General features: G+C 28.6%; 1 protein-coding gene across 2 annotated transcripts in view; it reads left to right on the top strand.

Annotated features, from left to right (window-relative positions):
• Positions 1-26924, top strand: part of LOC129963242 (teneurin-m-like) — a 638728-nt gene that overhangs the window by 519395 nt on the left and 92409 nt on the right. For both annotated transcript variants that reach the window (XM_056077466.1, XM_056077465.1), the window contains exons 17-19: positions 2145-2352; positions 9845-9871; positions 12704-12823. In XM_056077466.1, the coding sequence (XP_055933441.1) occupies positions 2145-2352; positions 9845-9871; positions 12704-12823 (355 nt within the window). The remainder of the gene's footprint in view (positions 1-2144; positions 2353-9844; positions 9872-12703; positions 12824-26924) is intronic.

Here is a 26924-nt window from a genome sequence, read left to right as displayed (position 1 = left end):
CCTTTTTAAAATAAGGATATAACTCGGAAAAATCGTGTATGTGTAAAAAAGTCTAAGTTTAATATTTAATTATTTTGCATACTAAACAGAATATTCATTTCATATAAAAATCAAGGCGTGGAAGATGGGAGTCTTTAAAACTTACGAAAATAAATTTAACTCATAATATTATTTTTTGAAATTAATTCTCACTCAACTAATCCGAATACTTAAACATGTTGAAAGACTAAATGTTAATTAGAAAAGATTTATTTTTCTTATTTTGAAGTTTCCTTAAATTTCTGTAAAATCGATTAAGCCAAAGTAAATTATATGTATTTTACATATTTCATTTCTACTTTTATTTTCTTAAAATTTAGAAATATTGCTTCTAATTTTTTTAATCAAACTTTTTAACTGTTTTTCATTTATTCTTTAACTCTTCCAAAATTTCATTTCACTACTAATTCATGTTTTCTCTGTTTTAGCAAATTCAGATATAAATGTAAATAAAATAAGAGTTCTTTTTAATTAGAAGCAATGATTCCAATGTTACTTGTAAAGCACTCTTATTCTCTTTCTTGGGGTTCATCATAATTTGCAAACAAATACTGAATAAAACAATTTCATACAAAATATTTCATTCTAATTATCGAAAGAATTATCCTTGATCCTATTTTTTTAAACTCATCTCTAAGAAATGTTGCATTTTCTTTGCAATATTTTTTTACAACGCAAATTCCTGGTTGAATTGAATATTTTTAAAAGTCCAGAATTAAATAATTATTTTTAAAAAATTCCAAATATAAAAAAATATTTTTTAAAAAAATCTCAATTTTAATGAATATTTTTAGCCCACTCTGTCGCATATCCTTGATAGGAATATTTTTTTGTAAAACCTTTTAGTTTACAAAACGAATTATGATAACCTTATCATTTAGGGTTTATTTATCATAAGTTTAAGTTCAACACGAAATGGACAAATTTGTGCACGTATTTATTACTATGTGGTTTATATATGTATGATGTTCTCCAAATTCGATTAAGATGAATGGAGTTCAAAGTTATTATATTAGATTTCGGTAATGTAGTGTATTTCCTTGGACATGAATATAAATAGAAAAATAACATCAACTACAATACGTTAAATAGCAAACAAAAGCCGTTGATACATTGATAGTAAAATTTCAAATTCAATAGGATATTTGAGAATTCATCAGCTGCGACGAAAAAATAAAAAGTTCCTATCTTGTCACACACACACCCCACACACAATTTTTAAAGCATTTATTTTGCTAGTTTTTGCAGTTATTTGAAGCATATATAAAGCTGATTCACCACGATTAAAATGCAGCTTAGAATTATTTTTTAAAAAAAGTGAAATAATGGTACTAGTAGTGGCCTACGTGTATTGATCCACATAAATAGCAATTAAAGCAAATGGGTGAGATTCATCTGACAGCGGAGTAATTCATCTGACAGCGGATTCATCTTTCTTAAGAATTCGGGAGAGTAATCTGAAACTTTTCAATATGAGCAAAAAATTCAGTTCTTCCGAATTAAAAATGATATTTGTATCTTTATATTATAATAGAAGCACCTTTGTAAAGGCAGCCTTTTTAAAGCGATATACATATGTTATGGTGAATGTGATTGATCCTGTGATTATTCATAAATATTAGTGATAATTACTAATGGTAATTCATAATAACCAGTAAACTTGATAAATATGATAAATTACTGAATTTTATCAAATTTATCATTTACTTTATAAAATTACCCTTTCGGTGTTTGTATATAATTACCGATTATTAATAATCGCTTTTATAGAAAATTGCAAAGAAAGTGATTACGAATAACCATCAATTTATTACATTCACTGTAACAATATATATATATATATATATATATATATATATATATATATATATATATATATATATATATATATATATATATATATATATATATATATATATATATATATATATATATATATATATATATATATATATCTTATAGATACCACCTTAACATGTCTTATTATAGATTTTTGAAATGTTACCATTTATGATAGTTTCAAAAAGAAGTATTAAAATACTATTTATCTCTTTCTGTTTCTTTTTATTGTTGTTTATTATAATCATTTTGCAACCACTTTCTAGATGGGCTGATTGATTGTGCAGACAGCGAATGCTGTCTCAAGGATGAATGCAAAGACAGTTTGATGTGCCTTTCCGCACCCGACCCTTTAGACATTCTGCTCCGAAAGCAACCACCTGCGGTCACAGCTACTTTTTATCAAAAGATGAAATTCCTGATTGAAGAAGACAGCGTGCAGAGCTATGCACATAGAGATGAATATTCAGAGAGGTAAGGGAAGCTCTCACAGCATGGAATTGTGTTGCATGCTATTCTTGTTGTTCTTTTATGTGGCTTTTAGTGTATCTGTATGTCGACTTTTACAAAAATGAAAAAAAAATATATTATATGGATACGTACACAATCGTTTAATACACAAAATGCATCTTGTAGGTAAATTTCATTATAAATTGAAGTTTTCTTCTTTAAAAAAATAAATAAAATTCCTCTTTGTCTTTAGAAAATAATAGTATTTTAGTAAAGTAAATTTAATAAAGTAATGGAGAAACGGTCACTCAGAGCAGCACTTACAACATCATTTAGTAAAATAAGTCTTAACCGTTTCACTACTATTCCAATCTAACCTGGCCACAAAAGCTCTATACTAATAGGACATTTTGGAGTCGATTTCTGTTTGAAATGAGACTTGAAGAATGTGAAGCTAGTTATCACTAAGGAGACCCTTACTTTGCATCTTAAATTTCTGGTTTGAAAAAGAAACTCCCCTCAACATGATCCATCAGTATAGAATTAGAACGACCGGTTGGATCGACTTAGAGCAAGAGGGTAAAGATTGTTATATTTATTTAAAATGATGGGTGGGGATATATTTTCAATGATATTGGATTACCAATTAGTGAGGCCAGCAAAATCAGAATGTAAGAAATTTTTCCTCAAGAAAAATAGAACTACTTTTCGGATAAGTAGGTTAAAAATAAGCCCATGATCAGATTATATGCTTCAAGATTTAATGGTGAGAGATTTTTCTTTAACAAAACTTTTCAAAATGCATAAATCTAGACTGACAATGAAAAATGAACTTTATATGGCCAAAACCTTTTATTAAAGTTTAGCATAATATTTAAAATATTTCTTTATCATACTGTAATTTATCAGGAATATGAATCAGCAATGTAACGAACAATTAAACAAGCACGTTAATAATTTACAGCATCGCATTTCGAAGAATGAAAATTTACAAGAAAGTAATGATACAGTGAACTCCCGAATATCCGGCCTAATGAGGTGGACGGGCAGACTGGATAGCAAAAATGCCGGATAGGTCGGAGTTTTATGAACTGGTTTCTTTGTCCACCAATACCAGAAGACAAAGATTTAATACCAAAACTCACTGTTATAATAAGTATTTTCCCACTTGTTATTAAGTTATTCCCACTAAGCTCACCATTTATTTCAAGCCACGTAGAATGTGAACGCGGGCGAGGCCCTTTGAATCATAGAAGTAGTTGCCGAAAAGGCGTCGAGTTAAAATAGAAGGCTCTTTATTGGTAGTTTATATATGTTTACATACTGCACTGCACATTTCAAAAATTTATTAGAGAAAAAGTAAGTTAAAAGACCATTAACGTAAATCGTAGGCCTACTTCTTAAGAAAATTTAATTGAACTAATTTTGTTTTTCACTGATAAATGATTACACAGATATGAAAGGGTAACCCTAAGATATGAGTCAAAACTTACAGTTTTTAGTTTTCGAAAAAGTACTAAATACTTGACTGCTTCTGCAGTTTAGCCCACTTCCAATGCCTTAGCAATGTTGCCAATGCAACGACTTGTCTTCCTCATTTAATTAAGATAAAAGAAAATTAGGCCAGATAGTGCAGAAGCTGGATATTCTCGAACCGGATACTCGGGAGTGTACTGTAATTTGAAAACATAATTTCTCATGTAAATCTAATTTGAAAAATAAAATGAGTTGAATCTCCAATGTGATGCTCAGAAATATCATTCTTATAAATGAAATCACCTTCTACAAAGATTTTCATTTTGCTGAAAGGGAATTACATCCTTCCGAGAGGGAAATTTACTGACATAGAAAATCCCTATGTGCCTATGAAAATAAACTTTTCATTTGAAGAGCCATTTCCTAAATAGGTTCATCAAGCTATACAGGACTTTCAAATAAATGCCTCGAGAAAATTTTATGACACCGTTCCCGAAATTCATTCGCGCAGATATATTACCATTAAACATACATACCTGGTGACTAACTCTGCCCTTTCCGGAAACGTGGCTCCCTCACGAATGCAGTGTGCAGGGGTTGTGCGTCCGAATTAAGTAATGATGCGGCAAACGCGCGTGAAAATTGTAGTTTAAGGGTATGAGACTGTGAAAATGAAGTTAAATATGGCAAGCCAGTCTGAGAATGCAAACTCTTCCAGGAATGGAGAAAGTATTTCACTACCCCAGCGATTTTTCCATTCATTTGCATACCAGAAGGAGGGAGAGAGGATATGTTGTTAAAGAGCTCTGTGTGACAAGTTGAAAGGAAATTAGTTTCTTTTTTTCGGTATACGTCAATACTATTTCAACATCATTAAAGGACATTTAATACTAAAAGCTGTACAAATTTGCATCAAGAAATTGATAAAATTCAAAATACTTAGCTGGAGGATTGTTTATTTATTCTAAGCACGGCTTAATCCATTTAATCTTTAAATGTTTCAACTTGCGTAAAATACATGTTATGGCACTCGAAATAAACCCATTTTAATCGAATTTTACAAGAAACACCGTGAATGGCACTTTTAGTAAATTATTTCCGACACATCAAAAAGCAATATAGTTTTTAAAATAATCACAACTGCTTTCATAAACTCAAGTAAATGAAATTTCTAAAATGTAAGCAAATGAAGTTTGCGTATCTATCATGTTCTCCGTAAATTAATTTAAAGCATTTTTAAAATCCTAACCTTTTTAAAGCAAAGTTCCATTTCTACAGTTATTAAATTTACAAGAATATACCTTTAATACAGTTTTCTTAAAACGATAGAAGAGCACCGTTTCCCATATTAATCACAATATTAAATATGCATCAAAATCCTTTCAGCAACAACCAATAATACTTACACACGATTTAGCCTTTAGCAATATTTCTTTGTCACGGATAATCTAATATGAGAATAAATTCTGGAGCAACAAAAAATAATTCATTCATCATCAGCCATTTCATTAAAGTTGCTGAGGAAATAGTTTTATCGAGATCTATAAAAGGCTTTGCAGCCAAAATTACTGAATAAATCAAATTACCTCAGTTCAGAAAACTCATTACAGAGATTAAAATATTGCCAAGACATATCATCTTTCTTCAAGAAGCTAGCTAGTTGTCCCCTTTCACTTTGTTTCTATTGAATGAATTCTTCGTAAACCTTTCCAATTTAAACACGATTTCCGTTGCCTTTTTGGCATATTCAGTGATTCATTAAATACTAATGATATTAGAATTCATATGCAAATTACTCTTATCTTTCCACCTGCTGATTATTTCAGTGGAAATAAATATTTATACATTAAGCTTTTGATTCATTAATAAATATGCAGAGTCCACGTGCACTCGCTAAACGAATGATGCCTATTTTCTCTGCAAGATTTCACATCCAGAGCGTCATTTTTCAAAAATCCCACTTCTTTTATTTAATGGGATTTTTAATTTAAGACAAACGATGCTCACCAGTGGCAGAGTTAAAAGGATAAGGCTTCCATTATCAGAGGTGCACTTCCTTAAGTTTTAAAGAAAAATGAAATTTTGTTTGCATTATCTTCAAAATAAAATTATCTTTTTTAATTTATGCAAATGCAGATTGCATCTCTTTGGGTTTAAATGATAATAAATAATAATTGGTTTGAAATACTGATAAATTTGCATGAGCTGAAAGTAAGAATTCTTGTCCGCACAAAAAATTACATACAATTTGTCTTAAGCTATCACATTTTGGTATTTGAACATTATTCAATAAATCAAAAGTTTGAAGTGTAAAATATTTTATTCATATGAAATAATTGTGCTTTATTTATGTATCTTGTTTGTGTTTTTCTTTGATGTATTGCTTGATTCATAGACTTGATTTAAATGTTAATTAACGTTAACAATCAACTAATTTCTATGTGTTTCTGTGTCTGTTCTTTTGTGTTTTGTGTTTGTGTATTATGTTTTCGTGTGGAAGATGTACAGTCTTTCGCACATGTGCTGTCCTTTGTCTCGTGATCACACGGAGTGTGTCATGTTCCTTATGTGTTTCCCTAATATGTGTGTTGTGTTCCATGGATATTAAATATATTTTACTGGCATTTCATATTAAACCAGTATATTTATCCGTGAAATAATTGGCACAATCTTTATTTAAATTGCCAACATCAAGATATATTATTCACAACTAATTAATAATACAACTTTAATACATTAAATTATTATATTTACGATTTGATATTTATATATTATAGCTACTTTGGTATTTTCCTTAAATAATTATTTTTTTTTCCCATTTTGCATCATTTTCTTCTTCAATATAAAATAAACTAATGCATGACTTAAATTTATAAAAAATTATTGTTCCATAAAAATTGAATTAAATGTTTGGGTCGATGTTTTAAATACCTTATTGTTGCATATCTATGTATGTGTTTGTTGTTTTTAAATATTATTCTTTAAATCAAGATTAAAAACTAATTTATTTTTATAATCAAATAAAATTTGGATCGCGAAATTTGAATTTTTTTTCAATAAAACTGAAAATAATACATTTTTTTTTACCTAGATAATGTCAGAGATAATGTCACCAGATTATCTCTGACATTTTCAATAACAAGCTTAAAATGAAAATTTTCATTATTTTTTATTTATATGAATTAATTTTTGTTTTTTGGCTCTTAATTCAAAAGTTACTACTTAAAGAATAATGAATAAACTGAAGCAAACGAAATAAACAAATAGCGCGATTCGTCATAAATTAATTGAATTAAATCAAAAATTGCAGGCAAATTATAATCTTTTTTCTAGCAAAAGGAAACTTGAATAATTCAAAACAAGAATAAATTAATGAACGAAACTGAAGCTCCGGTATGAGTAATGAGGTATCGCTTACCAATTATTTAATTTAATACATCTCATCCTTTTAAACCTTGAAGAGTAAAGTTAAATTAAAAGCAGTCCAAATAAGCATTAATTGTAATCACGTGCAGTAAAAAGGAATAACTCCTTAGTCCTTTTATGATTTAATTAGTAAATATATCCCCTTATGGCTGTGTATATCATTTAGCTTACGTCGTTGTGCCTCTTGTGGCAAAATCAAACGATGGAAGGAATACTTTCTCGTTGAATAAAAACCAACCATTAATTGGAAATAAAATGCTTTATATTTAAATGTGAAAAATGAATATTTTTCATGAACATAGAAACTAAAATAAATATTTAAAAAATCAGCAAAAATAAAAAAAAAAATTTTAAGGATTCTTAATCAATTTTTTGGAATAATTTTTTTAAAAATAAAATTTCATATTTTATCTCTAATTATATTTACCACCCTTTCAATGATGAATTGTTATGTATTTATTACAATTAGTAAATAATTAATGTAATAATGAATTATTAAATTAGCGAACTAAATAGCATTAATAAAAATTGGACGTAAAACTTCGAAATGCATTGAATCTTTGAAGGCTTTTATATTTCCTTTAACTTTAATTAATACCTTAAATAAAAAAAAGAAAGACTTGGATATTTTGCTCTGAATATTGACAAGACCTCTCAAATGTTCCAATATTCCCTCTTAATTATTACACATAATGAAATACACACGAAATTTGACAATAAAGAATTATTTGTAACTTATGAAAGCAAAACACTTCATTACTTACTGTAATTTAAAATCATTTATAGTTTTGATAAATATGTCGAATTCGAATTTGGAGAAGATTTCCTAAATGATTTGATATTGAAATTTTTCTAATTACCAAACAATATAATTTAGCGATACTGTTATTTTGATTGGCATTATGAAGAAAAGAGGAAAAATAAATGACGCATAATATTATTCGTTTAGGTCGAATTATTTCACTAATGCGTTGAAACGACTACATTTGCATTAGGTACTTATTTATAAGCGTTTACCGAATTGCTAATGTCTGGAATAGATTAATAGGTCGTTCAGATTTGTCTGTATACGACCAATGTAAATAAAGTCCGATAACGAAAGATTACGTGACGCGGAAACATTTTATACGTGCGTGAAGCTTAAAGACCCCATGATTGGCAGAATTAAGCATAATGTAGATTTTTAGAGATAATTCACAATGATAAATATTCAGCTACGTTCAATCAACTTTAATATTTTGTATTTTTATAATAGAAATATCAATTTTCTTTTAAAATCATTTTTAAAAATTAAGACTTAATTTGATTTAAGGATTATTTACTTATTTTCAATGTTTTTAAGTTTAAGAAACTATTTTCTCTCTTCAAAAATCAAATCATCTTTGAAAAGGAACATTCAGTGTTTGAATGATAGGATTCTATAAGAAGTAAAATAAAGAATACAAGCACATTTGAAATAATATATGTAAAAAGTGATGAATGATTTCTCAATTTGTTGAATCATTTACCATTTATAAATGTTTTCCCATTCATTTGAAATTCAGATAAGCGAAACATATTTTTTCGTCTTTCAAATGACATATAATATAAAACAATAAAAAAGTATTTCTGAAATCTTTTACGAATCAATAATATAAAAGTTTTAATTCGAAATCATGTAAAATTTGACTGACTGAGAATAGATATTTTTGTGACAAGATGCTTAGATCCATTGTATCATAGATTATGTAACTAGTAATGACTCGTATTGAAGCAGTTAGTTAATAATTATCAAGCGGTATCTTAAATACATTTTCCTTAAAATAATAAGATGCTACATAATATCGATACTAACTAGTAATGACTCATATTGAAGAAGTTAGTTAATAATTATCAAGCGGTATCTTAAATGCATTTTCCATAAAATAATAAGATGCTATATGATATAAATACTAATTTAAACTTGCAAACAATTTTAAATTAAAAATAAAAGAAAATATAATCATTGCATTAATTAATAACCTTCTCTATATAATATTTCCTCAAAAAACATTTTAAAGATGCCAAATTTATTAAAAATATCATTGTCACATTATAAGATAAAAATGATTGAGACTCATAAAAACAATCGATTTATCAACTCAAAAGTTTTCAGATTGATAACATGTAAATTTTGAGAAAGCAGATTCCTTTAAGAGTGTATAGATTCTGAGAAAAAAAAATCATATTTTATTTCATTACGTTACGAAAATCATATTTCAACAAGACAGAAGTTGAATTATTTTATAGCTTTAAAACTAGAAACGAGGAATTTTTTTATCAATAATAATTTCATCAATTAAATTACAAATCGAAAAACTTTCTCCTCTTTGATTACTTTTCTTTATTTCGAGGCGAAAAATTTGCTTGAAAGTGATATTTATTTTTGTTATGAATGTATTGTTTCTTTCTGTTTTATAATAAATTGGAATACATATTGCATGTTTCAGCATTTGATAATATTTAAGTGTTCTGTTGGCAGTTCTGTGTATTGATGGTGTTGCTTGTAATGTGTATCGTTAATTGTACTTGTGTTTGTTGCTCAATATGAGCTCAATGTTTAAACATATTTTACTCCTACTTATCCCCAATGCAGCCAATTCTGGACTGCCTTCGCCAAGAGGTATGTATCATATTTTACTATATTTATATTTTATCACTAATAATTTAAAAATAAACTAATTTCTGAGTTGATAGGTGATTACAAATAAAATGAATTTTTCATTATAAAACATTATTTTAAATCTTGAAAATGCCCTATATTAATGTAATGTAATATAAAATATGCTGAAGTCAATCTAAGCTCTTTCTTAATTTTCTTGCTTTCTAATAAACTTGATAAAGTTTTAAAATTAGTTCATGTTTTTTTTTTCAAATTATTCTGTTTTGTAAATCATTATGTATGTATATAATTTTTTTTTTTGTATTACATTGCAAGCCCAGTATCAAACATATGCTTATTCTTACATGCACTCTTGTTTGTTTCACACACAAAGTTGCAAAGTAAACTTTCAAAGTGTCGTATAATTTCACGTACCTTTGTTAAATATCCTTAAGAGGAAATGTATGATATTTTGCGCTTTGTATATTTCATGCCATAACTCCATTTCTTTTCTTCTTTCCAGTTCTCTCCCTTTCTCTACCAACTTATCTGTAACCCTACACCTTCTGTCTCCCTTCCTTGTTTTATTTCTGTGTGTGTTTTGTGAACAATTATTTTATTTTTGCTATCATGCAAACACTTATTTTTCTTGTGTGCAAGCCTTTTCAGGCTGTTGTGCTCCGTGTGATGCCTTTTATTTCTGATTTTCAGTTCCTTTACAGAATTTGAGTCAAGTGTATGCAGTTAATAACGAGCCTCACTGTTCAAATTTGCTTCTTTATTCCTTGCTACTGTTAAATTCAAAAGAGCACTTCCAAAAGCAGCACGAAAGAATACGAGAAATGTGTTTCATGAGTTAACTTTAAAAAGAAAACATGCTTCTTATCCTCTTGAAAGTCCTTTTGCATGCCAGTTGCACTTATGCATTCGCTTACTATCACATGCATTGTTTCCACAAAAAATTATCAGATATTTCTAAAAGAATAAAGAAATAATATTTCGAAGATTTACAACGACATATTATTAAACATTTAAGAGAGAAATCAAAATGAACAAATTATTTGAAAATGACTAAAAATATCATTTATCGAAAAAAAGTAAAGATCACTTTTTAAAACAACTACTACGAATGTAAGTGTTATATGTAAAATAAAATATATATTACTTGCTGTAACCAACTGAATATTTAAAGCATAACAAGTTATAGTGAATGTGGCTTATTTCATTACAATTATACTATTAATATATTATATATTCTATTTTTGGCTTTCTTACTGTCTATGAAAACTGAACCTCATAATGATCTCCGAAATAATAAGCATTCCTTTTAGCAAAATAAAATTGAACGTTGCCTTATTTTACAGATTTTATGAAAAAGCATGTAAATTGTTGCATTTTCATGTTTACCAATAATAGCCCTTTGTTGTAAATGGTAACTTAGACAATGATCATAACATTTTATACTACTGCTTCTGATATGAATTTAAATTTGAAAAAATGTACCTTTTTATTCTATTGGAAATGTTTATGTTTATTAGCAATTATTATTTTATTTAGAAATAAAAAAAAAACATCTATAAGTAGAATTAGTTCGAATATTTAGGACTTTCAAAACAATAGCTGAGAATAAATTTTGAATTATAAATTTCATATGCAATGTTTTTGCAAAGTAGAGGAATTGTATTTTATCTTCTTTATACTGTTCATGAAATTAAAAATTAACGAATTTATAATTCATTGTTTAGAATAGATCACCATAATGTTTATTTTTCGTATTGATAGAAATATTATTTTGAAACTAAGATGCAGTAGAAACAAATAAAAGGCATAAATAAAAATGTAATTGTTGAAAAATACAGAAAAGTCTACTATAATGTAAATAGTTGATAAATATTGATGAAATAATTAGATAGCCTCGATAACTGTTTTCAATTACCACTGCTTGCTATTTTAAAGAAATAGCAAAAGATTATATAAAAGTTTTTGAGATCCTTAAAAGTTTTTTTTTTTTTTTTTTTTTTTTTTTTTTTTTTTGCATATGTAGCAAAAAAATGATTTAAAATTATTTTTTACCTTTAAAAGAAGCCTTAATAATTTTGATAAACGTCATATTCGTAAAGAGTAAATCTTGAGTTTTCCTCTGGATCCGCTTATGTCGGAGAAATTTCAACAGTTATACTTAATTAACGGAAAAAACTGGAGAAGATATGAACATCAAAGATGCATTTTTGATCCAGTCATATCATTGAGTTTTCTTTAGTTATAAAATATTTCGAATTTTTAAACATTTAATTTAGCGTAATTTCATTCTAAAAGTAATGGAAAATGCATGCTTAAATTGATAAAACATGTGTAATAAGAGATGATATATGCAAAAACAAATATCATAAAAATATGAAAACGTAATTCGTGTATTCCATGATTTTAACGACAAAATTCACATCAATATTCAATACCACTCTCCAGATGGAAGGCATTTTAATTTTTCTTTTAATCATTAATTTTTTTAAAAAAAATGCAAATAATTCATTCTTATTATTATACACTTAATATTCACTTATTATTATTATTATAACTTAACATGCCATTTGAAAAATAAGAGCCAAAAATATTTTTATTCTAAAATTACTATGTCCTCATATATAATATTATTTTTTTTTATGAATTTGCTTTAATATCCTTTGCTATAAATACAAAGTGGTTAAATAATGATGATTTTTCATTACATATTATGATTGTATGATACACATCAATGATATGGCAATGAATTACATCCATAATATGTATCACATAATGTAATAAAAATGACATAATTGACATTATTAATATGTCTTGATGAAATTTTATCCGCAGCCGAGTCTCAGTGGCTAGAGGTCAGGTGGTCAACAAAGAAGGAACTGGTTTGATCGGCGTACGAGTAAGCGTCGCAACAGATCCACAGTTTGGATTCACTTTAACCAGAGTAGATGGTTGGTACGTATATATCATATATTTATTTTAAATAAACACCAAAAATGTATAAGAATTTTTTTTTAAATCTAAAGGCAACAGAGCTTCTGTGAAGATGACATAATTTTTACATGTTTTTGGCTGGAAATTTCAAATGCAGAGAAATTATATTTCCTAGAGAGTTTGGTTTATTTTTAATCCTCTGAGAAGAACCGTCCAAGAAAAGAGCGATTGATATTCTCGTCATCTGATTCTGACTCAAAACAATTTCCTTGCTATAAAGAATCGTTTGCATTTTCAAAAAAAAAAAAAAATCTATTCTCCGTTTTAAAAAAGTTACATTTGTAGGCAACCACATCGATACATTTATATTTAAAGCAATATAATGCACAACTATTGTGTGGGATTATAATTTTCAACTATAAGAAGAGTATTTTGCAACAAATTAAACTCATAAAAAGAATTTTCTACACATAATCTATTGTCTTTATCCCACCAAATTAAAAATACAATAAGCTTTTAAACTTATAAATGAGTTTAGAATTCTATAGAAATGCATGAAAACATATTCGTTAGTAATATATTAAGGATTTAATGATGAATGATTTATATTCCTTCTACACTGAAAAATAAAAATCAGGAAATTTCTAATATTCCTATTTTTTTTTAACTGAATTCCTCCTGATATTCCTATAATATTCCATACTGAATGCATTACTGTACTTTTACAAAGTTTTTGAGTTTTTATTTTTAATTAAAAAATCAATCACTTTCCAATTGAATTTTAATCAAAAATAACCTTTAAGCTTAATTTTAATTAAAAATCCGATTTTGAGGCTTAGAAGAAAAAGAAATAGCATTCTCGAAAATATATTCATATGCATTTTTTTATTTCTATCTCAGCCTTCCATTTTATTTTCTTAAGCTTGAACTTGGGCGAGTTTTAACTTTTTCAAAATTATTAGTTTAAAATAACGTAGTGAAAATTATATTATATTGCAAATGTTTTTAAACTTTCCCGGTACATTAGATTTCAATGAATTAATGAACGTCAACTTTGTTATTTTAAAGGAGAGTTTTAAAATAGCTTCCATGATAGAAATTATATATGTTTTTCGCTCGATAGGGGGAAGAATTGCTGGGGACGTAAAAAGGAAATTACATGTGAAACCAAAAAATTAATAAATAATGAATTATAAGAATAAATTCCTTTCTAGACATTTTATATGACATTACGGATCCTTAAACCACTACGTCAAAAAGTTATTTAATATTATTTTCTATTAAATTTTCTATTAACTTAGTAACGCTGTATGATGACACAAGATAGAGATTATTAATTTTAATTATTTTTAATCAATTTCAGAATTTTGTTTCGATTTTTTATAAAAACACCAAATTCATAAAACCTCACTTTTATTGTCACAACATTATCATTCTTTAGAAAAAAGGCAAAAAAATGTCCATGAAAAAGGAATGACGGTAATAAAACGTCTGTATGTTTGTATGCTATTTTTATTGAACTTGTAAAATCAGTCTGTGGTCTTGTACCTCTGCATTATCAACGTGCATTCTTCATACAATAGCAAAAAAGAATCAGATCATTCCAGATTTATTGCCAAAAAATTGAAGAAATTTACTAATAAGATCACAAAAAAGGTGCATAATTTATCCCAAACAAAATGTGACCTTTTGAATTCTTAAGAGGGAAATATGAATTCACGAAAGAGGGCATAATATTGAGAAATATTCAAAATTTCTTAAAATTACACTCAAAAATATAAGTGGCATTGTATATTATATCGATTTCAAAAAGCAAAATAATAGGTTTTTTTCACAAGATTTCAGTTGCAAGGGTATTAAGAAAATAATTTAGTTTTTCTGCAAAGGAGTATTGCCAAAACTTATGAAATGGCCTAAAATATATATATCTCCACACGTTTCTTCCGGCATATTAAACAAAAGTACTCTGCCACTAACTCATCTTCAGTAATTTATAAACATAGCGATAGATATAATTGATACACATAGGATGTAGGGATTTCAGCAGTTACATAGTTCAGAAAGAGATTCTTTGTTCTGAATGTAAAAATAGCTTTAAAAAATATCTCTCGACAAACATCATTTCAGTTCATAAAGCAAACGAAAATGTCATGGGATGTGGCATCGTGTCCCATGTAAGTAAGAAAGCTTTTGAACTTCAATAACGAATAGGAAACAAAGATTTTAAAGAAAGAGGAATAATTCAAGAACAAAATGAGAGATAGTATGCGCATATTTTTATATGTAAGGGAAGACCCGTTTTCTTCGCTCATTCTAAAATTATGGAATTATCCTGGTCGCTAAATTGGACATAAATATCAGTTGTGTAAGCATCACTTTCGCTAGATCATTTTTTTTTTTTAAATAAGGAGACATTTAGAGAAACTGATATGATGAAGCACTGTTGCTCGTTTTCATGCTGACTTCTTTATTGTCGACAACTGAGCTGTTGGATTGTGTTCAGTTTTCCATTCCACGGCTGCGCGCTCACGCATTTCTCGAAATGCGCAATAGTCAGATGCTTATGTAAGTACTATGTCATACTGTTCATTCTCGGAGTCAGAAACAATCAGCGCTTTTGCGCATGTGTCAGGTGACGTTTATATCATAAAAACGGGGTAAGAGGGAACAATGAAAAGAATACATATTTATATTTAGTAATAGGTATCTGTGAAATTAGGATGCGTAAGAACTTCCCATTATTTTTGCGTACCACCTCTTAGTGAAGTACAATCATCTAAAAGTGCTGATCTCGAGATCCTGAAATAATATTGTATAAATACCGCCTTTTTGGTATGTATTAAAGATTTTCTTGTACAAGGTATCAAAGTAAATATTTCCTTCAGCATTTTTTCTAAAATATTGCACATTGTGCAGGTGTGTGTTTTGAATGGATCATTGTCTCATTTTTGCCACTTGGATCAAAAGTTCTCCCTATGCCCATTTTTCTGCGGGGTTGTCCAAGACAACTTATAAATATGAGGCATTAAGTTCTTCAGTAAGAAATATGCTTCTGTAAATTTATAATATGGTTATCAAAGTATGGAAAAAAAGTCTAGCTAAGACTTTAAAATTTTTTCACTAACATTGCTGTAATAAGGGAATCGTTTTTCACATTCTATTATATTTTTTATGGAGGGAAGGGGCAACTGAAAAAATGATTTCTTTTGGTTATGTATTACTTATTCGTATATATTGCAAAAACACAACAATGAAAGCCATGAAATGTAATAATCTGACCACTATTTATTAATATCTGGGTCATAAGCTTTAAAATAAAAAGTTGTGTTTTTTGAGTTGTAAAGACTTCTAGACATCCAAATAGAATATCTATTCATCGCTTTCAGTTCTACAAAGTAAACAAAAGTCTTCTACAATCCTCTAACCTCTAACCCACCTCGGGCCATTTATATCTAGAGATAGATATTCGTGTGATCTGATCGCCTCAGGGTGGCAGGAGGATTGGACAACGGAATGAAATAGGGGGTTGGGGGTAGCCAGGGCTCCAGGGTAGGTAATCCTTGCCCACAGCTAGAGATCCTCCACGATCGATAAGAAGTAAAATATGGCGCGAAGAAGGATTGGGGCTTAGGAAGAGCGAGAATTGGACGGAACTCACATTTCAAGCTGTCAATCGCTTTGGAGGTTCCGTCTTAATGTTACTCAGAACATCGGGATTAAAAAAGAGCCCCAAAGATTGGAACTGATTTCGTTTATATTTCTTCTTCCCCTTTTTCGCATAATATGTGAAAAGACTCATTTTTTCCCCTTCGCTTCCGAGATTAAAATATCATTATGGCTTTAAAAGGGAGTGTAATCTCTTTATATTGTGATAAATGTGATATGGAAAAGAGATGCTTCTTTCACAGACGTACCGGAAAAGGAGTTGGAATATGTAAACAGTTCTTGAGCTTAGGGTGGAATTGTGTGTCTTTCCATTTCTAAGGGATATATTTCATACAATATGCTCAAGCGCATAGAATAAAAATTAAAGGATGAAAGTAATATTATCATAGTTAATTGAATTAAATTTCGAGTGACTTTCGAGTAAAATAATTTTAATTAATTTTTAGGAATAAGAAATCATTTAAAGAAAAATATTTTCATTTATTTTGAAATGATTACTATTCCAATTGATATAAAAGAAATAAAATGCCACAAAAATTTTAAATAATATCATTTTACCAAGACTATATAGTTTTATTGAATAATCATAAGTCAAGAAGAAATATTCAAAGTATGACACTGAAATTATTTTAAATATTTGAATCTTATTTTTGATTATTTTTTCAACAACTAAGAATCTAAAATCTTTATTTATAATTTCGAGCAAATTATCTTTTGAATTGGTTTAGTTTAGTTTAGTTATATTAACGTTTCGTTTCAAAGCAGTACTATGGATATTTTGGGACTGACCTCGTAATTTTGAGCCGAAGAGGATGACACCTCAGCTGGCACCCCCTCTCCAACTGGTGTGATTGGCTGTGTCTCTCCCACTTGTGTGGTGTGGAAGCTCACACCACACCAGCGGGAGGACGTTTGACCCCGACGGATTTAACGTGCACCAGACCTGCTTACACGACGGTTCTTCGGTGTAATCGGTTCTGAAATCGAGGCCTTCTTACCAGGTCACTGAAGCCCATTTTTTTAATTAGCTTAGTTATTTTACAAGTTTTAGAGAGACATAACATTTTGGAACTCATTATACAATTTTAAAAAGTGATCAAAGGACAAGGACAAGCTTTCTACCCACTTCCGCAGCACATTTTTGTTCTCTGGTATTTAGAGTGCTTATGCAAAAGTGTTCGAAGAAACTAAGATTCGGGCCTGGAAACCTCTGACCTAGAACTGAGACATTTTTATGAACGAATGCCAACAGATCGTGGCAGTCCCATTTTATCAGTTGGAAACAATGCTTAAATTTTAAATAACTGTACTAAATTAATCGATAATAACTAAAATTATCAATTTTTTTAAATGCGAAACTGCATTTACTCAATTTAACTCCTCAACAATAACAGCAAAACACTTTTCAATTACAGTTCATCAACAAATTTACTATTCAAATCAATAATATAATTCGTAATTTTTTTTTGTTTTACCCTGCCACCAATATTTTTAGATTCGATCTTTTAAGTTTTCAGTTGTACTATAAAAACACTGAAATACCCTTCACATTTTCGATATCTGTATTCCTTTTATATCGATAATAGATTCAGTTTTCACTCTATTAGAAAAGGGGTTAGAGATAAATTTTTTCCGCATTTCCGATGGCGGGGAGATTATTTAAAATAACGTCGCAGTGAATTCGAAGTTTTATGCAATAATAAATCTTCTTTCGCTTTGAGACTCTTTTGTAAATGATATTCAATGAAATTATAATGCTCTCAGAATATGGAATAAGCCTTTGTATTAAGGTTAAACTAAATTATAAATCTCTTCTAGGACGGGAATTCTAGAAGAAAAGATTGGAAATGTTTTTCCAATCTTAAGCAAATAGAAGATCGATAAATTTCGAATATCAATTAGGAGTCTTTTATTGTTTTGCTCATAAGCGATCAATCCCTTTCTCGCAAATATGACAGTAGAAAGAGTAAGTAAAACTTTCAACAAGGTGATTGAAAACCTTAAATATTAAAAATAAGAGCATATGCGAATTGGTAATTCTCATAATCCACAGGGGTAATCCTCATTATCGCAGTAACTGTGCAGAGGAAAATATCTATTGGCATAGGAATGCCATTAAAATGTAGTTAGTACCATTTTCAAGAAATGAATTGCATTTATTATAGAATAACCAAATTATTTATAAATGTGCTGATATTTGAGTAAATACTAAAAGAAACTGATGGGAATGCTGATTTAGAAACAAATTATTACTTAATTCTAAGCTGAAGAAAAAACACGATTGAAATGAAGGTTTCAATCACAAATGATTATTTCAATGGTTTAACAATAGATTGGTAAAATGAGAACAAATATTTCTTTTAATTGTTGGAGTATTCGTAAATTATTTGATGTGAAAATTACGAATTTCAATTTTATATATATATATATATATATACACACACACACAAACAAGGTAGAAGGAGATAAGAATTACACTCATAGTTTTCAAACAAATGAGGACTATAATATGTGTGTATGTGTGCGTTTCAGCTTTGCATCCCTTTTTCCCTCTTTCCTCATTAGTCTACTTAAGCACTTGGAATGAAGACTGTATGTTTTAACGTAATTATCCTTTAAAGTTTGTATAAATTTTGTATAATTATTTTGTGGTCCCAATTAACTCCCTTCCTGATGAACAATTAATGCGTCTATCCTATTTTGTTTTTCATTATTTATTTATATTTATATATATATATATATATATATATATATATATATATATATATATATATATATATATATATATATGATTTATAGATTTTTTTAACAAAAAAGTACAATTATTTTATTACTTCAAACCTAAAAGCATTAAGATAAAATATAAAGTAAGCTGCCTATTTAATTTTTTCCAGTTCAAACCATATGTGCAAGATTAAAGTAATAATAAAAATGAGAATTTCTTACAGCATTTGTAAAATCGTTTTTCTAATGAAAAAAATCCATGTGTGTTCAGTAAGTCATCTTAATGACGCAGCACAGCAGAAGCCGCACTTGGAAAATCAGCACAGACCAACAACTTTCGAAATAAATCTTTTTAATGATGATTTTGCCAGATTTAGGGTATTTCTGAAAGCTCGTTTTCAACTAATGGTTAAGAAGTAACATAAATCAAAAGCAATGCTCTTCAGGTTAAATATCAATTTTGTCTCATTCATCGCTGATGAAAGGGTCAAAATGGTTTAAGTCATTTCTCTCCACTGAAAGAATGAAATTAACTCTTATAGTTTATCAAGTTTTCTAAATGGTAAGAAATTCGTAAGTTTCAATAAATTACTTTATTTTATGTAAAATAAATCCTTAATTTATAATGTATTTTGTTAAATGATAGCAATTTCCTATTTTAAAGAAATCTATGATTTTTTTTTTTGAAAATAATGAATTTAAGTTTAAATAATATCAAATATTTCAGTCGACTTTGCCTGAGGTGGCATTCGAATATTGACTATGATGACATTCTTCAGAGTTATTAATGGTCTAAATTTGTATCCATATAAAATTCTGTCATAAAAATTCAAAATTTAGTGGCATTTTTTTTTTCATAAATCACCTTGCATAAAAGGAAATAGACAATTATAAGATATTCATAATTAATTTTCTCTATTTGAAGCTGCCTTTTGCTGCAGCTCACTTTTCTAAGTGAGTAAATTTGTTCATGATGTTATATAACAAAAAAAAAAAAACCATTGGCGAATAAAAATAATGGGCTAACAGAAATAAGAATTAATACATCTAAGTGAGTGGCCTGTATGTAAACTTCTTTCGTCAAAATTCATTAATTTCCATGGAGCTTATAAACAGGCCTGATAGGCTTGCTACTAACGCAAGAGCTGACAGCGAAAATTTAAATTGTGTCGTAAAAAATATCAAAGCATAGCAATCTCCTGAAAAATCCTTATAGAAATGCATTCTTTTACCTTTCTCGTAATACACAAGTAACAATGCTTTACAGATTTAAAATTTGATTCATTTCACCGATTAAAGGACTATGATTTTGAAAGAATGTTAAAATATTTCATTGTTTTCTGTAATATAGTGATTAAAAAGATTTTAAATTTCCTTCAATCAAGAAATGAGTAATAATTGAATTACAAAATTCTGTCTTTATAATTTTGAAACAAGTGTGTGAAAAAATAAATATAATAACCATTTAGATATTTATATATCTACGGTTTGAGGTCTGTCCGGAAAGTAATAGAAGAATTAAAATATACCAATGAAAATGGAATTAACAGCCATGAAAATAGAGCAATATATACACATCCAAATTTTTCGCAAAAAAATTGATATAAAGCGGTTTTGTTTTTTTTCCTTTCATCCTTGACATAATATTTTCATAAGACACCATAGTAAGTGATATTTAATTTAGTTATGTTAACGTCCCGTTTTAAAAGGAACACAAGATCTGTATTGGGGCGGACCATGTAATTTTGAAGCATGGTCAGATGACGAGGACGACACCTGAGCTAGCACCCCCTCTCCAAACGTCTGCATCCCACCAGCAGGAGGGCGCTTTGCTCCGATGATTTAGCGTGCACTTGGCCGCATACGCAACAGTTCTTCTCAGGGTCTCTAACCTGAAGCCCTCTGGCTCCAAAACCGTGATGTTATCATCAGGCAATCACGGCCCATAATAATTTTTAGAAAAAATTTTATTATCTGAGTTTGCCAAACAAAATATCTACAAGCTAGTTCGGATAATTATACATTGACACAGCATCAATTTCATTTGTTTAAAATGCTAGATTGATCATCCAAAACATGTTAATAGCTAGTGACTTCTAGAAATCTGACTAAATATGGGGTGGGATGGGTTGGAGAAGAAAATCTCTAACATTGGCTTTTCCAGTTTAAATAAAAGATTATTAAACTGAGAGGAAATTACTTGAAATATTTACAGATGTTTAAAATATCTATGTCATGAGCCTCCAAGCATTAAAATAGCTCGATAGATCAAGACTGGTTAAATAGAGAAAAACCATTTTCATTTTTTTTTAATTGTGTGATAATTTGTAATTTCCCCTTAATATGTGTTACCGGAATTGTCTTGTAAAATTTGTAGATTCGTATTATGTTATTTTATAAAAAGTCGGAAAAACAGAATAATCAAAAAATAATACAGTTATCAATCTGAAATAATTATTAAGGGTTAATTCCCGTGTCCTGAAATATTTATTAAGTGTTATTTTCCAAATGTACACTTTTAAAATTATCATTAACTTATCAAGACAATCATAACTTTTGATGTTTCATTGCATAGATCTTTCTAATAATTCAACTTTCTTATTTAAACCTTTCACCTTCGATTAATAGCCTTTTATTTAAAGGAAATATCGATGTTATAATTTTCTAACTCTATCTTTCAGTTTTCTGTTAATTTATAAGAGAACCAACATAGTAGCCTGTTTGGACTGTCCAAACAGCAAAATAAATCACTAAAATTACTGATGTGTTCTTTTTTCTACAGTTTGATAATTTTCATGACAGTTCGTCTTATCCCTAAATGCAAAATGGTTGTTTTTGATTTCCCCATAAATAATCATTATTCTTGAATACCATTTAAAAATGCACAGTAAAAAAAGAGAAAAGCATTGCATTTTAAAGTGCTTTGTTCTCATTTATGTGTAAATGCAGATGCTGGAAGTGTTTAAACATGTAAATAAAATCTTAATATTAATGAACTAATAGAATCAAACATCCATTATTGATTTATAATTAAAAACCATAGTTATCAGTTAGGACTTTTTTACAATTGATCTGAAAGTACATAAAATTATTTAACTGTTTTTTTAATTGGATTGAAATAACAAAATAATAGATATTTAACTTGCACTGACTATTTTATAACCAATTATTTTTCCAAAAGATTCTGAAATTCTCAACTAACACAGTAGGATGTGATTGAAAATTGAATAAAATATACAGGGGTTATCATGCAAGAACGCCTCTTCTTTTTGATAATAGATATACCAGAGAATAGACACATCGGCATATGGTACATTTTTCGTATAGACTTAATCTAAAAATGGTTGCATATAGAATACATGTAATATAATTCAAACATTATGATTACGCATGAAAAATTGTTTATCTGACTTGTAGGGTTTTTAACTATTTTGCACATATCCACAATTATAGCCTTTCCGGTGGTGTGATTTTTATCTAAATTTTTATACACCAATTGCTGATATTAAAGCGCAATAAAATTTCCTCTGATCAGGTTTTATTAAATTTCAATGGGATGTTAAATTTTGAATTGAAAATCTGATGCAGCTATTTTTGGAGAGAAAAAACAGGTAGTATCCATCCTGCCCAATGAAATATAAGAGAAACAAATCATGTTCTCTCTTCTGTAAGCTACGAATTTTGGAATAATGAGATAACGAATCAAAAAATATGGATGTGCTACATGATTTGCAGGAAATCGCATGCAGTTGAAATGTCTCAAATATATCTATAGTATTTAGAATCAGGATCATATGATAAATTACATTCGTCTAGTTCGGGCAGTTTTTGAATATATTTTATGCAGAAGATACAGAAAAATAAATATTATTCCGGATTCAAATCATTTTACGGATTTAAGGATGTCTAGAATTAATAAGAATAATTAATAAAAATGATCAAAATTATGATGTAGATTTTTCTTACTATTGTATTAGTTTTTTTATTGTATATTTCGTAAGTGAAAAACTAAAATGAAGAATATAGAAATGAATAACAAAAAAAAGTGAATGCTTTTTTTTTATTGAGACGTTTTTGTTTCTTTTATATATGTGTATACACAATAAAACAAGTAAACCATGAATTAGTTTCAGTAGGCTCTTTATCTTTACTACTCAGCGCATCCATCTTTTATTAAATCCACTGCAAACCATTACTCCTCGAAAGGCTAGAAATGGTGGTAAAATACTTTCCGGTGATTGCTATATCTATATACAGTGAGAGGAGGGATATATGGTAGGGGAATAGCAGATTTACTAAGGATCAGCAGTATGGTACATCTGTGTATATCCTGTAATAAATGGAAATTGATAGGTTTCTGCCTTATGGAGTGAAGTCATCGTTTCCAGGAGAACTTTAGTTTTGCTTCCCTTCGTTCATTTTTATTTATAAAAGCTGCTCTTTCTAAGTTAAGTAATCTCCAGGGTGTCGACTAACGCATTAAACTATGCTCTGAGTCATCAGTATACGATCAATGATGGGAGAAAGTTTGCTGAATAATATCGATTTGCTTGTTTCGAGTATTTGTTTTTGATAACCTTATTGATGCAAGTTACTTTACTTGTTTATGTAGCCTTTTCTAAGTAAGCTGGGAGTTTTGTTTCTGCGTTTTTTTGTTCTGCGTTATTGTGTCTGTGTTTATTTTTATAACCAATGCTTAGACAAATTTTGCTGTAATAAAGTTGATGGAACTTTCTTTTTAAGAATGTCAGCATTGTGAGGAAATACGTTTATCATTACTTTCTTTTGTTTTAATTCTTGAAGACTATCGACTTATTTCACGACTATGAACTATATATATATATATATATATATATATATATATATATATATATATATATATATATATATATATATATATATATATATATATATATATATATATATATATATATATATGCGTTTCATTTAGCAAAATAAATATGATTCATTTCATTCACGTTTCATTTAGCAAAAAAATTATTTTAATTTTGAATGAAAATATTCCACAGTTCAGCCGTATTAAATGTTGTTCGGAAAGGGATTTCCCCTCTTTTAAGAAAATAGAAGCAATTTTATTAAAATGAATAAACATTTTATCGAATTACGTATTGGCCATTCTAATCCAATACCTTTTGCAATTTTTCTGGCAGTACCATGATTCCACAGTCATAAAAGTTTTGTTCCTTGCTAGCAAAAAAACTGACCGAGGTGATTTTTGACCTCCTCATTAGAAGTAAAAAATCATCTTAAACATTTTATAAAGACCAGAACAAATAATAATCAGATGGTACTAGATCTGGAGAATATGGTGGGTGTGGCAGTATATTCCATGAAAGCTATAAAAGCTTTTGAAAATTACCAAACTTGTATGAGTTTCCTCAATATCTTGGTGGAACACAACACGTTTTCTATTTATCAATTCTGACCTTTTTTGCTTAAGTGATTCATTCAATTTGTTCAGCTAATGACAGTGCACTTCAGAATTGACCGTTGCTTTGACTGGTAGAGGTTTAAATAAATCCACTTAGATAGAACAGATAGAAATCCAAGAAATCTCATCAAACAAATATCGCACTTTTTTATGAACATCGGCTTTCAAATTGCTTTCAGCCAGTTCATCATTTTTACTCCACGATCTCTTGCATTTAACATTGTTATACACCATCCATTTCCCGTCCTCAGTCCTGATACGCTTCAAAAACGAATCATTTTCTTGACATTTAGGAAATAAATTACAGACGTCACAAATGTCTTTCTGTAAGAACATGGGGAACTCATATGTAGAGCTTTGAGATTAAACCTAGGAATGATCATGAACGGTCCAATTCAATAAATTTGATCTCTGAGCAATCTCACGAGTTGTTATTTGCCTGTCTGTATCATGCCTTTATTGTGTCTTATACATCTTCAACTGGCCTTAAAGAACGTGGTGCATCTGCAACATCAAAATTGCATATCGAAATTTCGTAATCCAGTTTTGGCTTCTACAAAATATCTTTTCCATACATATTGATATTTTCCCCCTTGCTTGAGAAGCATTTTTACCATTTGGATAGTAAAAAAGTAAAATATGCCAACAATGCTACTTTTCCCTTTCTATATTTGAAAGGGCACTAACCCAAAACTCTACAGTTTAGAATAAGCACCAACCAAATCACTGCCAAAAATAAATCAAACTTTTCACAAGCAAGCCTTTCTATATCAACTATCACAATATATAATGATTATGTTGCTTAAGTGTGAAGATGGCTGTGAATAAAGATAATTAAGTCATCAGTTGAGAAAAAAAGAAATAATTTCCAATATAACATCCTAATGTATTAAAACTTAAGGCCAACCTAATATATTAATAATGAATATCCTTACTTGAACTCATAAATGAAAGTTTATTTTCATAAGCATCTTTCTGGCACAACGGCATGCTATGCTTCATTAGAATTATTTAAATAAATCGTAAAGCAAAGTCAATAAAAAACTCGCATCAAAATATTAAAACATTCCACTTAAAAATAATAATCATCCATTTATGTTGGGCCATAATAATCTGATCACTGTATCTAGGCATCGGGTAAAGAGGCATGCAGATTCGAAATCCGATTTCCTTAATGATCTGCATTGTATGTGAACATGGTGTCCATTAAACTTGACACCAAAGGTCAAAAACCATCCTGCTAGTGCAATGAGGAATTTTGGAGAATGGGTCCAGAGCCTTAATATGACCTCAGAAAATAATAAGAGGATTTAGTGCGAAAATAGGCCTCGTGTTGAAAAGGGACATTATTGTATCCAAACATACCTCCATTTATTTTATTAAATAAATGCAATGATAATTGCAGAATCTTTCTTTGCGATTTAAAGTATTCATCTTCATGAATGTGAGTTAGCTTTTAAAACGTATTGTTTCTTTAATATTCAGTAAATATTTGGCATTTATTTGCAACTTCACCATCCCACACTCAAAAAACTTTACCATCCAAAGAGTTTTGAGAAAATATAAAGAAATGATAATTCGATAAGAGAACTTAGAGATTTTATATTGAATGTGATATAACATATTCAATAATTGTTTAGGAAACTCTGAAGAAGGCCATAATTGTCCCATTATTATAGCGACATATAATTTCTTAGCTATTAGGAAATTCAAAGTACTTCTTTTTCATTTTTTAATATAATTTCATCATATTTAATCTTATCATGTTTATCTCATAAATTCTTCTAAAATATTTTCAATTGACGTTACAGAAATCAATACGTTTTGCATAAGCACTCATTCTTCTTTTAAAAATTTGGACATTTTCAAAATGTTTGCGGAGGAAGCAATAGATATTATAAGCTGCATTCGTTCAATTTGTTTCAAATATTATGTAATTACAACAGTCTTTTTTGAATCTCCTGTTTGGACATATAAAAATCTGAATAAATTATGGAAGCCATTTGATAATCTTTAACATTATTTGGTCGATCGAAAAATTAATCAATTTTTCTTTGAAAAATCAGGGAAAAGAAAATTGATAAGCTGATGAGTTCCGACAACCATGATAGCATACAAATAGTGTAGAATATTGAATGACATTAATATTGACATTGGCGTCACATTGATCAATATTCCCAATATTGTATAATATTGGGAATATTGATTAATATCATGTAATATCGCGCAGTATTGTAGAATATTACGCAACAGGCTGGGCTACTTGAAAATGAATATTAC

This window comes from Argiope bruennichi, chromosome 3 (assembly GCF_947563725.1).
Source record: "Argiope bruennichi chromosome 3, qqArgBrue1.1, whole genome shotgun sequence".
In the NCBI taxonomy this organism is placed as follows: domain Eukaryota; kingdom Metazoa; phylum Arthropoda; class Arachnida; order Araneae; family Araneidae; genus Argiope; species Argiope bruennichi.
Note: the sequence above shows the minus strand (reverse complement) of the source record. Positions and strands in the feature narration are given on the sequence as shown.